Source organism: Filicampus tigris, chromosome 9, assembly GCF_054856515.1.
Source record: "Filicampus tigris isolate MCC_2025a chromosome 9, RoL_Ftig_1.0, whole genome shotgun sequence".
Classification (NCBI taxonomy): Eukaryota; Metazoa; Chordata; class Actinopteri; order Syngnathiformes; family Syngnathidae; genus Filicampus; species Filicampus tigris.
The window spans coordinates 6,108,761-6,125,684 of record NC_141225.1 but is presented as its reverse complement, the minus strand read 5'-3'; the positions used below and the strand labels follow the sequence as shown (position 1 = coordinate 6,125,684).

Here is a 16,924-nt window from a genome sequence, read left to right as displayed (position 1 = left end):
GGATTCGGGTGTTAAAATGAGGAACATTCACCACCATTACAACAGTTAAGGAATTGTGTGTGCTTTGATGCTTGTAGAAAACCTTGCCACACGCAAAGAAAAATGATCAGACAATGTTTATTTGGAGACATGAGTTCTGTTAGCATATAAAAGGATTCGCTTGTTAGCATCTTTTTGCTTCTGACCGCGTCTTTAGAAAATGGGGGCTAACTAAATGACTCATTCAACACTAACATGTTTTATGTAGAGTTTGTTGCCATGAGGGAAAAAAGGTGATGACGGACATGGATTAGGACTTTTGGATTTGGGGGTATGATGATCAGCCGTAGGTACTGTACATGTTCTTTCAAGGAATCCAGAACCTTCCTGCAGAGGGTAGAAAATATAATTTAATCAACCAAATGTGTTCATTATGGAAGGAGAGGTGTAATTTTAGACGAGGCTATAAGTGTCACGCACCTTATGCTGCAAAGGCCTCACTCCCTCTGCTCCTAATTCGGGAATTGACCACACGGACAAATAACCACAAGCACAACAGGTGTTAACTCAGGGCGCGTTCAGAAATACGTTCTGATCATGCACTGGTTCACTCCGACCGTTTGAAAACTCAGAGCGCTGTTTAAAAGTGCTGTTCAAAAAATTCAGAGTGGACCAATAACGGAGTGCCAATGCATGCTCTAGGCGCTCCAACTGGGGACACAGTGTGCCAATGCGTCAAAAATTACAGTTGGAATCAGTTCTAGCACGAACTGCTGATTGGTTTACAACATAGGCTACGTTCGGAAATTAATGGGAGGGGAGCACACTCTGTACCTCCGAACACACATACTCTAAGATTAGTACATGGGCGTCAGAGAGAATTCTCAAGCGCTCCCATAGTTGAGCTTCGCAGCAAGTCCAAGGCACATTTGAAGGCATTTGGTGTATGAATAAGATGAAACAATCCACTAAAAACACTCAATATTGAATTAAATCAAATGTGCATGTCCATTTACCGTGCTGCCAATGTGTCATGGAAATGTGAGCGAATCTCTCTCTCACTCAGTGACGTGCCTTTAGATAGATAGATAGATAGATAGATAGATAGATAGATAGATAGATACATAGATAGATAGATAGATAGATAGATAGATAGATAGATAGATGGATAGGGCTCGATTAAAATATTTAATCTACTTAATTAGAGGCTTTGTAATTAATTCATTTTGATTACACATTTTAATCATGTAATAGTTTTGTCCTAAACACTTTTTTATTATTATTATTTAAATGTATTTTAGTGGATGATAGATGAAATATAGATGTGACTATTTCTAACTCTGAAAATTGCATTTAATAGCATTTCACTACTAGTAAACAGTCGAAAAAAATGTCCCTAGCCAGAACTGAATGGACCAAAATATAAAGTGCCTGTTTAGGATTTTTTTTTTTTCCAGATACACAGATGTGAATCGAAACTGAGATACTGGCTATGTTAATCGGAGAAATATTCCCATCAAAGGAGATGCATGAATACTGAAAATATGTCACAACTTGCTCATTTGTAAAATGACTTTCACAAGGTTTACTTTTTTCCTAACATTACATCATCTGCTTTTAAAACAGGACGAATGAAAGGAGACTTATCAAGATTATTATAATGATGTTATAAAACAAAGATTATTCCCACTTTCCTCGTTGTGGTTGTACAGCATCAACATCAATCAATCAATCAATCACATTTTATTTATATAGCACTTTTCATACATAAAAATGCAACTCAAAGTGCTTTAAAACATTCAAAGCAAAACATAGAATTATCTTCAATCAAAAGAAAAGATAAATTATTTAAAAGTTGTTGAAAGCCAAACTAAAAAGGTGTGTCTTGAGCTTCCTCTTAAAAATATCAACAGTCTCTGCAGACCTGACATCCTCTGGCAGGCTATTCCAAAGGTGAGGACCAAAATGGCTGAATGCAGCCTCGCCATGCATTTTGGTCCTCACCCTTGGAATAAATAAAAGGCCGGCGCCAGAGGACCTCAGGATCCGCGAGGGCTGGTATGATAAAAGCAAATCAGATAAATAAGATGGCCCAAGACCATTAACACATTTATAAACTAATAAAAGTACTTTAAAATCGATCCTGAAACACACAGGGAGCCAATGCAGCAATTTCAAAACTGGCGTAATGTGCTCCCGCCCTCTGGTTCTCGTCAGCACCCGAGCGGCTGAATTCTGCAGTAGTTGCAGTGGTGAAATGCTCTTTTTCGGGAGGCCAGAGAGCAGGGCATTACAGTAATCTAAACGACAGGAAATAAAGGCATGCATCAGCACTTCCGTGTTAGCCTGAGAGAGAAACGGGCGGACTCTGGCGATATTCTTAAGGTGATAAAAACCAATCTTGGTTACATTTTTAATATGAGGAATAAAACTGAGCTCAGAGTCAAAAATGACGCCAAGGTTCTTCACACAGTGTGAGGGATTAAAAATGTGTAGTTTTGGTAAAAGCTTCTCTCTCTGACCTTCGGGACCGATAACTAAAACCTCAGTCTTGTCCTCATTGAGCTGTAGGAAATTATCTGCCATCCATGACTTGATATCTAAAATGCAATTTAAAAGGGTATCAATGGGTCCTGTGTCATCAGGAGACACGGCAACATGCAAGCATCCTTGTTATTTTGGTTTGCGTGAAGTTCTTTATAGCCTCACTAAAATCAAGACATTATAATTGCACAAATTATTATTAATGCTTCAAAGAACAAATCAACTACAAGATTATTTAAACATGTACAGTACTTAGAAGTGACAATCTAATAATGCACATTGCACACACAGACACGCGCATATATTTTTTACACAAAGGCAGCAGTTCCCAAACTTTTTAGCCACTAACCATTTTTATGTGAAGACATATTTTCAAGGACCAAAATAAAAACAAACGATTAAAAATAACACTCACCATTAGCTAAGATTCAATGAACTGTTGGCTGGCATATTCCAACAAGTTTTGTGACAGTAATTACACACTGCTGTTGACATTTGTTATTCTATGATGAAGATATTGTTAGGACAGTTGTTTTCTGCGCATTATTGGACACAATCTTGTGAAGAAGATTCACTTTGTTTCACTCTGCCCTTGTTACTCGCTACTGATATGAATTGCAGTGACCGTCATCCTCAAGATGTTAGCTTTCAACTAGTGTCGGACCCATCCGCTATCTTCCATTGTCCATGAGGACGCATCACATTAACATAGGCACCCGCAGTGGAACGCCGTGTCCATAGTGTGTTGGAAAATGTGCATCGCGATTATCTACCAAATATTTTTGCTCGATTTCAACCCATTGAAGAATGATGTAATTATTTTTCTTACATATTTGTCACGTTCAATGTTCTGAACGTATCGAGGGAGCAGTCAATCATATTCGTAACAAAATACGCACAATCCATAACAGTTGGCAGCTGTGCAGATTTATTTAATTTCAAGCAAGTACTGGGTGTTTATTTGAAATAAAGTCTGTATTTCAGATGATGCTGATGTCTGCTTTTATGTTCGGGCTGTATAAAACTATTGCAGGTATGGGTTGATAGTGTCAATTAAATTCATGGAGTCATCATCTATGGATAAATTGGTGTGTTTTACCTAATTCCAATAAATAGTCTTCCCAAGTTAATTGTGATCAGTTCTTACCTGTGTGAATGAAGATGACCTCCTATTTCTTTTCCGCCTCTGCAACAACCGGCTCTGTTTATAACAGGCACTTTGTTAGTCTTCACAAGAAGCCCACCCTTAAGGGAATGTCTCATGATTTACGTACGTCGGACTTCCAGCTTGCAGCTGACGGTGACCTCGCCGTGGTGGTTTTTCGCTCGGCAGGTGTAAACGCCTCCGTCAAAGCTCACCGGCTTTCGGATCTCGAGGGAACAGATGCCTTGTACGCAGATCTGACGGAATTTGGGGTCGTCGCCAATGACCATCTGGTTTTTCAGCCACTCGATCTTGGGCTGTAGGAGAGCAAAAACTTTTTACATGGGGTTTTGACGCGGTTCTGACAGGTGTATGACACAAGGCATCTATTTAGTTGAGCCTATTTGTTACAAAGAACATATACATGGTATGTTTCATCTTCAAGTAGTGCGCTGGGAGTTTTTATTCACTCAACTACACAGAGTACCAGACATTTATATGAAGGAAGTGTGTGTTCATTTACAGAGGTGGGCATTTCGTCAGAATGACGGACCGGTCCGTCAGTACGTCACTGACGGATGAACGTTTTGCTGACGATTGATGGGACACTTTTGAAAAATTACGTTCTAAACACTGACGGAAGTGAACTTTTGTTCATCAGTGTAATTGTCAATAACGGTTCGTCTTTCCGTGACTGATGGACGCCTGTTTTGCTGATTTTTTTTCCCGGGGGATGTACTGACAGACCGACGTACTTCTGATGGACTAACTGACGGACTGACTTACGCATTGACGATTACGGTTCAGTTTGGCTTGAAAAATGACGGACTGACGAAAGACGGACCAGAAAAATACAGTAAAATGCCCACCTCTGTTAATGTGAGAGCAAGCCTTTATTTGTTTTATTTGTTTATTAAAATCCAGACAACTTGTCTTTTTTAAGTTTAGCGTCGATTTAGAGGATTTAAAAACATTTTTTTTAAGACTTTGCTTATCTTGACGTAGTGTTCACAGGGTATTGATAGAGCAAATTTGTTGTTTATTTGAAGGATGCGTCGATTTATTTGAGGGACATGCTTTATTACCAGAGGTGGGTATTTGTCTATTCTTTAGTCCGTCTATGAGTTCTCGTCTATATTTCAAGCCCGCCCGGTCGGTCAGAGTCAGCCAAACGGTGTGGAGAACGGACTTAACTGTACCACGTCATACACACGTGCCGCACTCCTGATACACAGCCAAATAAATAAAAAGAATAAATAAAACAGCGTAATATACCTTTCGGTCCCGCAGACGCAATGACGTGCCCCATTCTGTTTTTATTAAAAAACATCAGCAAAATGGGCATCTGTCAGTGACGGACTGATGTACCGATCCGTCAATCTGATGGAATGCCAACCTCTGTTTATTTGTAACAAATAAGAAACACGGTTTCACCCCAAATAAATAAATAAAGCGATGACCCACGACGGAATTCCACACGTGCCCCTCTTGTGACTTGACCTAGCCCAGCCTCTTCTAAACCCGTTCTCATCACTTATGCAAAGTATGCCAACCCCACTCAGAGCCTAACTCAGCTGACAAAGCTAATGAAACCAGGTGAAATGCAAGATAAGTACTTTTTCCTCTCTGAGTTCAGTTCCGTTTTGATCAGCAAAGTTGCTGCCATGTTAAAAGGCACTGTTAGGAAAGAATCTGTTTAGGTACAAACATGGACATTTACTGGGGGTGGAGAAACGTACCTTGGGGTATCCCCTAACGGAGCACAACAGCTTGGTGCTGTAGCCCACCGTGGTGGCTCGGTTGGCTAGAGAGGTGGTGAACTTGGGCGCCTCGGTGAAGTCATGCTCCTGGTACTCGGGGGCCTTGTACTCAATTCCTGCGAGGAAAGGAGCCCAGAATAACTCTCAATTGGTGGACCAGATGGTTTAAACTGAAATTACAGTGGTAACCTTTGTTTATATGTGTTGGATTTGTTCTTTAAGGGGCGTGGCCTGATGAGTGATATCAGGAGCTGGAGTCGGAGTGACGCCTTGTGAGTGTTCTCATTTTGTATTTGAGTCTGCTTGTTCGGTTGAATGAATGGCTGAAAGTGAATTGATAACTGTAGCTCTCCTTGCCCACCTGCGAGGGCATTACAGGACTTGAATTCCTCCAATTTCTTTCTCCACTTCACTCAAAATCAACCAACCAACTGCTCTTAGCTTGAGAAACGTGAAAATTGGGGCACACATGTCAACGTACCATTTCAGTTTGGAAATAATTACTGTTTTACCCGTCTTGAGGATCTTGGCCTCATCCTTGCTGACGGCCGCCTCATCACTAACTCCGCACTTGTTCTCAGAGAACACCCGGAACTTGTAGGTGTTGCCCATGATGAGGTCCGAGATGGTGGCGTTGAGTCGGTGGTAGTGCTCCATCACCGTGAACCAGTCCTGTCAACATATGCACAACTCTCATCAGGATTCGGGCTCCGGGATCTACTCTAAAGCCATTTTTCCTTAACAGGTTCCAGGACGTCCTGGCACCGCACTGACCTCGCTTGGCCTGGCCTCTATTGCTTTTCCATTACAACAGGCACTAATCATTTGGGGCGGGATCAACTGAACTGCGCAATCCTTCACTGCACTGCACACTCACAGTGAGTAGGGTTTTGCCATTTCACAAGTGGCGAGTTTCGATCACAGGTTTGACAAAAAATCAAATTCGAGGTTGAAGCGAGAGAGACACAACTGCCCGCCGCATGTTGGGTCCATTTATTCGGGTCCAGCTTCTCTGCCACTGGTGACAGGTCGTTGTTGTCACCCTCCGGTGTCTGAAGCCCTCCGGCAGCCGCCCCACGACCACCGATCCGGGGGACTGCTGAGGCTCTGGACTATGGCTGGAGGACGTCTTCATCACGGTCAAGACCATCTCTCATTGAAGTGAATTAACACAGCGAGCAGAGCTTGCCACTCACTAAAATCTTTACTGCAACTTTCACTATTTCATCCATTGGTGCATAAGAAATTGTAAATATGGTCAAGTATTGTTGTAACACACACAGTTATATGTACTGTACATACTGTATTTTTCTGACCTGGCAGCGGCTGGGCTGGCTCTGTCTTGCTCGCTTAAAACCGGGAAATGGGCATGCGCAGTGAGTTACATGCCGCATCGCTTAAGAAACGTTTACATCTGTTGGCCAATCAGATGACAACGACATCCTGCTTCAGCCTGTGTTTTAGAATCAGTTCGGAGGACTTTCTGAAAAGTGGCTCCATTGTAACCACACAGCCCCGAAAATGTGTAATGGAAAAGCGACCAGAGAAGTATGAACAAGGCCATTTCAAAGTGGAACCGGTACAATGGAAACGCGTCCGGAGTTCCAGTGTGATGCTTACTCCGGTCTTCTTGTCCGCCTTCTGGACTGTGTAGCCGGTGATGTCTGTGTTGCCGTTGTCTTTGGGCACGGTCCACTCCAAAGCCACGTTGAAGCCCCACGTGTCCACAATCTTTACGCTGGCCGGAGGCCCAGGAAGCTCTGTCAACCACAAGATATTAGATTACATTCCAGATTTCTGTTTATGTGAGAGGACAGCTATTCATTTAAAAAAGCTAAGGAAACAAATATGTAATTCTCTCTCTTCAGATGGTCTTCATTTACTTAGCTGCAGAGATCATGAGGCATGTATTTGAAGGGACTATTTATTTATTTGAAAGAAGAGGGAAATAATCGAAAAATGCATACTGTTTTTCCTCAAGTAGTGGCCATTCAGTGTTTTTTTTCACTCATCTGTAGAGAGGAATGAGCAGTTATTTGAGGTTTGTATTTGAGAGGAAACCTTTTACTTGTAAGAAAAAGACATGTTTTTTCCTCAAATAGTGTCCAGAAGGTGAATGCCTCAACTACAGAGAGTACCAGGCATTTATTGGACGTGGCATCTATTTGAATGAGGCCTTTACTTGTACTACATACATACTGATTTATTCGATTCCAGAAAACTACTACTAGGTGTTTGAGAGGGGTCTTTGTTTAATTAAAAACAAACAATAAAAACCCATAACGTATTTCCTCAAGAATTTGCCGTGGAGTGTGTATTCTTGTTTACTCAACTACAAAGAATATTTATTTGAAGGCAGCATCTATTCATTTGGAAAGAGGCATACATTTTTTTTTAAGTGTTTTTTTTTTAAACTACCGGTATTCAACTACTTCAGGTGCTCATCTGAGGGAGGTGTCTATTTGAGAGAAGGCCTTTATTTGCTGAAAAAAAAAGCAAAGACTAGTTGTCATCGGATAGTGTTTATTTATTTAACTACACAGATGGGTGTTTATTTGAAGTGTTGTCTAATCATGTAAAAACAAAACTTAGAAGACATACTGTAGTTTTTTGTTTCGCTGTCTCCAGAGGGTACTTGAATACAGAGAGTTATCACTTTTTATTTGTGGGAGGTGTCTATTTGAGAAAATGCTTTTATTTGTATAGTTTCATTTTTCCTTTTTTTTTTCTCCTGAAATAGTGACTGGGGGCATTTATTTATTTACTGAAATTCAGACAACTAGCCTTACTTGAAGTAAGGCATCTATTTAAGAGGAGACCTCCATTTGTAACAAATCTGTTATAAATTCCAGACGGGGTTTATTTACTCAAAAATAGAGTATCAAGCCTTTATTTGAAGGTGGCATCTATTATTTTGTGACGAGGCCTTTTTTTAAGAAAGAAAAAAAGACAAAGAATAGATAGTAAACAGAAGAAGATGTTCACCTACCGACAATCTGCAGCGTGAGTGTGGCCTTGTCCTCAAAGTCGTCCACTTTGACGCACATCTCGTAGATGCCGGAATCGTCCCTCTCGGCCGCTCGGATGAACATGATGGTGTCCCTCTCCGTGCTGCGAATGTTCACCCTCCCTTTCTCTAGCGGCTGCCCGTTTTTGGTCCAGCTCACCACAGGCTTAGGTTTGCCCTAGAGGAAACCATCACACTTTATAGTCAAGTGACACGTACGGCCGCTTCCTGATCTTGAAAGGGCTTACTGTGAAGGGGATGGTCAGATTGATCTTGTCTCCAACGTGAGCCACGTATCTCTGCCTGAGGAAGCGAGGTAGGCGCACCTTGGGGCGATCTGCAAAAGTACATGGTGCAGAAAACACGGACAATATTAGTTTTGTTTGTTTGGTTTTAATTCAGTTTAAGGGAAATGCAGCTTTTATGATCAAGGTTTGGAGGAGAGCAAAAGAAGTGCTCAATCAACTCTGTCATAAAGTACAGTGTTTCTCATAATATTAACACTTTATTATTTTAATGTTACATTTTGTTTTTGTAATAATATACCTTTTTTCTTTGTTTTCTTACAGTATATTTTTTTTCTTGTAAATTTGTCCTATTCCAAAATTATTCTCGCAACATTATGACTTTTTCTATAATATTACACTTCATTCATTCTTAATCTACAACCCTGATCTTGTAATATTACAAATACAGTTTAAGAGTTGGTGAACTATAGTTCTCTTAACTCTTCAAGATTCATGTCAGAAATGTGTCACAATTGGCGACAAGGCAGATGATTTGGCCTCATTTATCAGTATTATGCCGACAGACATGTTTGGCCTACTTTGAGATCTCAAGTACAGTAAGAACAACATTCTGGGATTTCATGGGAGGAACCACCTGCTGTGCTCAGTGTTGCTGCATTTGTCGGGACTGTAAATAGCTGGCGAGGGGGGGTTGCACTCTACTGTGTACTGGAAGCTATGAAAAAGTCACTATAAAACAAAGCAAGTAGTCGCTCATTTGTGGATTCGGATGAGCAATCACAACTGCGAGAGTAAGTGGAAATGCCCGTCATGTCGAGTCGCCTTATTGGGTCACTTAGAGCGGATTAGCTGCGCTGATATATTAACATGTAACGCCTTTGACGCCTTCCAAAATAAACAGCATGGCAGAGGCTGTCGTGAGATTTGAGTGTCACCTGAGAACAGTCAAACCCCGCACCCCTGCTCCCGCCCCGCCCCAAACAGACTGGAATTCAACCTCCACCATACCACAGACACCCAACTGCTGGCCCTCGGCTCACTTGACGCCATCCATCTAACCCGAGCTCGATGCCTGGCCAAGCGCGTTAATGAGGCCGACATCCCAGCTATTTTTCCACGGCTTTGCGGCCATTTTGAAGGAAACCATTCATAAAATGCTTTCTATTGCTGGTGCGCCTACCAAGATGGGTAGGGCTGCCGTGATACATTTTTCCGGATTATATATTTTCCCACATACTATCCTCACGATTAGGGGTGTAACGGTACGCTAAGTCACATTTCGGTGCGACTCAGTTTCTTGGAATTCGGTTTGGGATATTTTCGATAAAATAAAACTGCTTTCTAAAAAAAATATGTTTATTTTGAAAAGATGACAAGTAAATGGTACTTTTTTTTTTTAGAAAAAAATAAATAAAAGTGAACCATTCGGGTGACATTCTAAGAAATTACACCAGAATAAAAAATACACTAACAATAAAGTTCTCTTAATTTTGTCAATTATTAAGACACCGAAATCTTTAAACACTCAGCAGCAACAGCCTATGACACATCTAAGTATTCAAGTTAAAGACAATTTGTCATTACTGTACATATACAGGCGGCACGGTGGTCGACTGGTTAGCACGTCCGCCGCACAGTTCAGAGGTCGTGGGTTCGATCCCGGCTCCGGCCTCCCTGTGTGGAGTTTGCATGTTCTCCCCGTGCCTGCGTGGGTTTTCTCCGGGCACTCCGGTTTCCTCCCACATTCCAAAAACATGCATGGTAAGTTGATTGGATACTCTAAATTGCCCCTAGGTGTGATTGTGAGTGCGGATGTTTGTCTCTGTGTGCCCTGTGATTGGCTGGCAACCAGTTCAGGGTGTCCCCCGCCTACTGCCCAAAGACAGCTGGGATAGGCTCCAGCATGCCCCGAGACCCTTGTGAGGAGAAGCGGTACAGATAATGGATGGATGGATGTACATATACACTTTTTGTGATTAAAAAAATACATACAATAACAGTTACAGTTATTGCTAGCAGTATTAAAACTCTTTTTATAATGAAATACAGTAACTTTAGGGTCCACTGATAGTGTAGTGGTACACACGCCTGAGTTGTGTGCGGGCAGCGTGGGATCGATTCCCGCTCAGTGACAGTGTCTATGTGTGCCCTGCGACTGGCTGGCGACCAGTTCGGGGTGTAGTCTGCCTTCGCCCATTGACGGCTGGGATAGGCTCCAGCAATTCCCCGCGACCCTGTATAGGATAAGCGGTTTGGAAGATGACATGACATGACATGACAGTAACTTTAAAGTCTTTATGAATTTATTTACACTTTTTATGCATTGAAATCTTTGAATGGACAACCGCATATTGTAACGAATTGGGTTATCTGTGTTGTGGTCGGATTTGTGTTTTGCTGAGTTGTGATGTTTCCAAGGTTCATGAATCCATCGGCTAGCGAGATTAGCATCGGAGAACGAAGAAGAGAGCTGTTGTACTTTGTTTCTGGCTAAAAATACTACTCGCTTCCTCGTCTAAGAAAATTCAAAGTCGGATATTTGTTATTATGTTAGACGTGTTACCTGCAACATGGCCGCCAATCTCATGTAGCAATGTCGGCACACAACTTTGGGACTTATACACGTACCTTTCCCTATCGGCGATTTTAACAGGAAAGCTAGAGTGTTCCCAAACAGGAGACCGCAGTGTATGGGGGACCCTCGAGCTCTGGCTTGTTTGCGTATGCCATTATAATGCCATTTATTTTTTAAGTGTAATGACAACTCGTCTTTAACTTGAATACTCAGATGTGTCATAGTCATAGGCTGTTGCTGCTAAGTATTTAACGATTTCAGTCTCTTCATAATTTACAAAATCAAGAGATCTTTATTGTTAGTGTATTTTTTATTCTGGTGTAATTCCTTAGAATATCACCCGAATGGCTCGCTTTTATTTATTTATAAATGTATATGTATATTTTTTCAAAAAAAGGTACAATTTACTTGTCATCTTTTCAAAATAAACATATTTAAAAAAAAAAAATCTGTTTTTTTTTTGTACCGAAAATATACCGAACCGAAGTTTCCAAAAAACGAACCGAACCGAAATGTGATTTAGCGTACCATAACACCCCTAGTCTTTATGGTGTCAGTATCTCCTTCACCAGGATGGTCATATTGGCATTTCGTGCAAAAGGGTTTTGTTTACTCACCTGCAGTGAGTAATGTATTTATTTGAAGAAGGATGATGATTTTTCTACTTAATTTCAGGGTATTTATGATGCGGGTATGTCATGTCTCACCGGCAACCTCCTTCACTACAACAGCCTCAGGTAGGACGACTGGCAGACTTCTTCCTCCAGCGTTTAAAGCCACCACGCGGATCTTAAGCCGGTCTCCGGTAGTCTGGTTCTTGATGATGTAGCGGCAGGACTTTTGCAGGTCCTCGTTTACCGCCTTCCAGTCCTCAGCTGAAAGGACAAGGTTGAGGTTCAGAGGAAATGTGACAACCGCCTTTCAGTCTTTGGGCTCTATTTTCATGCCCAGTGCAAATCTGGTGCGCCATGCAGTGTAAAACAGCGCAGCGGCGGGTTTAACTAAGTTTTGGTATTTTCGCAGACCCGTGCAAGCTGGTACAGCGTAGTGCATTTTGCGCTCCCCGCTACAACACACCTGATTGAAATGATCTGAGCTGATCATTTCACCCCTGATGAATTTAAATTGAAATGATCAGCTCAGATCATTTCAATCAGGTGTGTTGTAGCGGGGAGAGATGGAAAACATGCAGGATAGGTGCCCTTGAGGACCGGACTTGGTGACCCCTGCTGTATAACAATACTCACAGATATATATTCTCCATCCTCTGCCAAGAATGACTAATATTCCTGCTGTACTGAGAAGGTGAGAAGAGCTGAGTCTCCAGTACAGTATATCTCTATCTGTCTTAAGGCCTAGATAGACCAAACCGACGTCGGAGGTCGTGAAGCGTCGTGGCGTCTGAATGCGGCGTCTGATTGGTATAGCGGCCAACGTCGTAGTGTCGTTACTCGTCAGTAAGCGTCTGGGGGGCGTTTACGCATGTTGAATCGGCGTCGCCGGTCGTGACATTCGGTCACTCTGATTGGCTGTTAGCTAGCTCGGAGCACCAACGGGAAGTGACAAATGAAAAAGAGCGAGGGTTGACAATTTAAGTATTTCACAATACGGTGTCAAGAACGTGATGGTTTACTTTGCGTGGGAGTTCATCGTGAGCGAAGAATACAGCTCAATGCATTGTTTACGTTTTTATAATCCGCCTACGGCTAACAGATTTCCAGTTAACAGTTGTTTTTTTCTAACAATGAGAAATAGTGACTACCGCCGCCGATGGTATGGAAGGGTATCACATCTTATGCATGCGCAGAAGGTACTTTAATGGTCAGCGTCGCTGTCTGCCGTTGCGGTGTATTCCTCTAGCATGACGTGCCGACAGCCAGCCAGACGCCACGGGGGGTAAGCGTCTGTCACTGTTGGCCAACATCGTTTTGGTCTCGCTGGGGCTTTATCTAGGGCAACTTTTCCCTGTAATTTACACATTTTCTCATATGTCTTTGCAAATGCTCTCATAACATAACTCCTTTTTTTCTTGCCACTGTTTTCCTTGCACTGGTACACATTTCCTTTAAACATTCTGACTATTTTTTTACACTGTTGAGATAAATGGGTTTTCAATCTTAACCTGTGATCTTTTCTGACCCCGTGGTTGTCCATAAACTTGTGAGCCGAGCACTGAGACAAAACATCCTCCATCAGCTGCCCCCCTGAACCTCGTTTGGTGATTAGCTGAGAATCTAGCAGGCGGTGTATAAATATCACCGGGTGCCCTCTGGCATGCCAGCTTTGCGGCGGGCACACCTGGTGCGGCTCTGGGACTCACTTCCGTCCTGGCACACCTCGATGGTGTACCCGTCTAGGCCAGACAGGCCGATATCCTCCGGCTGGCTCCAGATAATCGTCACCGAAGTGTCGTTTTTGTCCTCCACAAACAGATCCAGAGGGGCACTCGTGGGCTCTACGAATGCCGACAAAAAGAGTCATATGCTGGGCATTTTTCAATGAAATGGACTCTGTTCGGCAGCAGGCTGTGTGACGGGAGGGTTACCTGGAGGTGGTGGTGGAGTGGGTGCTTTCGCCTCTTCGGACTCAGGCGCCTCACCAGCTTCAGCTGAACAGGCACAGACAGGGTTGTTAGCAGTAAAAGCAGCAGTAATTCATTAAAAACACTTCCCCCGTCTCACAATTTTGTGTGTTTTTTTCCGCCCAAGCCCATTTGTCACCAAATCAATAGAGGAGAACATGTACGCTGCAAAGAATGAGAAAGATACTTTAATTTAAACATAATTACCAGCATATAAAGCAAATAGGCAAATTTGCCTTGGCAATTTCAGAAATAAAAATAGCTCCCCTTAAAACTAGTGTATTTAAACTATCTACATGTATAGAAAGTAGGTATTTCTGACTTACTTATGTTAAAATAAACTTCAAGAGAAGTTAATATAATCTCAATAAATTATGATACCTTTTTTGGGGGGGCACTTGAAGTACACACACACGGGACTGCTCTTACACAAATTACCTGGTAAGAAGTAATATCTTGGTTTAGCATATTTTGCATTGATTTGAAATATCTAATTTCAGTTAGACTTTTGTTTTTGCAGTGTAGCAGCTATTAATAAGCGCTAGAATGTGATAAAAATGTGTGCGTCATTGGCGGGCAGGTGTGTGTAACAGAAGATAGTGAGCTGTTTACTTTTAATAATGTTCAAATGACAAGTCTGTCACTCTTCAAGTAATCTTTATACAGTAAATCAGTAGAAGTAAGGTCTTAGTTAACTGGAGTGGAAGCATGTATTTGTACAAATGTTTGATGAAATGTCTGTTTATTGGCTGGCAATAATGTTCAATCACCTACAACGTAACTTCTTTTTTTTTGTTAATGAGTGCCTCATGGGTGGGCTGGTGTTTGTAACAGAAGATGCAGCAAGTAAAGTGCAAGCTATACACATAGACCTCAGATGATTACTGTTGCATGGTGAAAATAGACGGATGTTGAACAGAGAACACTTGATGCGTGGCTGTGAGACGTTGCCAATGTTGTACTTAGTTTGTAGCGTGCGAGAGTAAATGTACACAAATTGAATGAAACGAAAAAAATATACTGTCGTGTGGTGGGGAAGAAAGGGGTAGACTTGACAGACTGCACCATGCTGTCACCATGAGACCAGCATTTTCCTTTAGTTGCTGTCACGACCCACTTTTATAGCTGTTACGAACAATAAAGACCATGTTTTGTTTAAAAATAGCCACCGACAACACCTGAGTAGCATATTATACTTTGAAAAGCTATTTAAAAGGAATTTGATGTTCCTCCACCAAAAGCACATCGCTCAACATGACGTCCGCTAGCCAGAGCCTGAGCTGCACTGTTTTTGTTTACAGAGTATTGTATTAGTGGCTAAAGTGAGGCAGCTACATTTCCTGTTACTTACCTAATTTGTTCCATGTGGGAATTCGGTACGCCTCTTTACTGTAGCAGAAAAATCTAAATAAAATACATCTAATTATTTTTACTAACTGTCCTGGTGAGAATCACTGTGTACTAGTGTGTAGGCAACATTCAAATGTCGTTGTCATTTTGGAGCTATAAAGTTGTAGGCTACTTGCTCTTTATTAGTCTCCAAACATGCAGAAAGAGCATCTTCACGCGTAAAAGGTAGAAAATAATTCGAATAAACTTCAAGTTCCACACGTTGAGCTCAGCGGGAGACAAGGTTTTACCGTCTGCTGGTGGGGCTTCGCCCCCATCGGACTGAGGGGCAGCGGGGGCTTCGCCCTCCACGGCAGGTGAGGCAGCCGCTGCAGGTGCAGCCGTCTCGGCGTCAACGGGCGCCGCCTCCGACACCGGAACGGCAGACTCGGCCGCTGGGGCCTCAACGACCGGAGCGGGCTCCGGGGCTGGCTCGGGAGCCGGGGCCGGGGCCGGGGTCGGGGCCGGCACAGGTGCGGGCTGTGGCGCCTTTTCCACCTTCTTCCCGGGTTTCTTCTTGATCGGGGCAGGCTTGGACGGCATGCTGGCAGCTGAAATTCCTAAGTGGCACGCACACACAATAAAACGTCCTTAACTTGTATCAAATGCCAACATTTGCACTGGAGAGGAGCATTATATAGACCCGCACGAGACAGGCCCAGCCCACTTTGGAAGGGCGGAATTGACACCTCGGCTCAATTCGGCACAACTTTGGGCCACAAACGAAGAAAAATTTTAGTTTTAAGCTACATATATAGGCAAGTCTCAAGGCATTCGCCAACTAAGGGAACCAATTAAAGTTTAATTAGTTCACCATAGGCTAGTTAATAAAATAAGAACAATGTTTATAATAATCAATATTTTTCGTGTTATCATTTACAATGAATTAACCATTTGTTTTTGTTTTGTACAGGGTCAGGTTGGTATATGTAAAACTGTTACTAATGATTTCAAAAAGTTTACATGAATTCTATTTTTGATTCGCACAAAAAAATGTGGGAAACAATCATTTACAAAACTAATTTAAAAAACTTAAAATTCAAAATGAAATTGTGAAATTAATTTACTTCCAGGTTTGTTTAATTAACAAAAACGACAGTGTGCAATTTTACATGTAAAATACCTGAGTATAGGTACAATTGTTTTCAATATTTTTTTATTGTTGTAGTCACGAATTTTATATTTTGGGGCACAATTAATTAGAATTTTTATGCATGTATGTATATGCTTTTTTTTGTATTCATACTCATGTTTTTATTTTGATTAATTGCAATTTTAAAAATTAACTAAAATGTAATACAATTAATGAGAAATTTGCTGTTAGCTATATTAACAATATACTGTATCAGCATATTATTTAATACACATAAACATTTGAATGTTTTATAACAATAATCTTAAATGTTGATATAACATTACTAATATTACAATAAACAACAGATTCAAATTTAAATCTATATAGTTTACAGATACTGTACACATTTTTAATGTTACATTTTATTTTATTAATACATTTAAAATGTTGTCATTTCTGATAAATTAACACATTATTTCATTAGAAATAACTTCATGTATATCAAATTAAAAAACAATTTTAATCTATCATTTACCAGATCCTAGTGTAGTGGTACACACGCCTGAGTTGTGTGCGGGCAGCGTGGGATCGATTCCCGCTCAGTGACAGTGTCTATGTGTGC

The 16,924-nt window shown here is 41.6% G+C and overlaps 1 protein-coding gene across 1 annotated transcript; it reads right to left on the bottom strand.

Annotated features, from left to right (window-relative positions):
* Window positions 1–101: 101 nt before the first annotated feature.
* On the bottom strand, window positions 102–15,988 carry mybphb (myosin binding protein Hb). Its single transcript, XM_086040746.1, has 13 exons — window positions 15,479–15,988; window positions 13,803–13,865; window positions 13,578–13,712; window positions 11,965–12,132; window positions 8,683–8,771; window positions 8,417–8,612; window positions 7,048–7,187; window positions 5,940–6,099; window positions 5,407–5,543; window positions 3,798–3,984; window positions 3,671–3,724; window positions 460–491; window positions 102–366 (listed from the first exon to the last, which is right to left on the bottom strand). Exons 1-11 carry the CDS (start codon window positions 15,768–15,770, stop codon window positions 3,693–3,695), a joined length of 1,599 nt encoding a protein of 532 aa, XP_085896872.1. The 5' UTR covers window positions 15,771–15,988; the 3' UTR covers window positions 102–366; window positions 460–491; window positions 3,671–3,692.
* Between the last annotated feature and the right edge of the window lie 936 nt (window positions 15,989–16,924).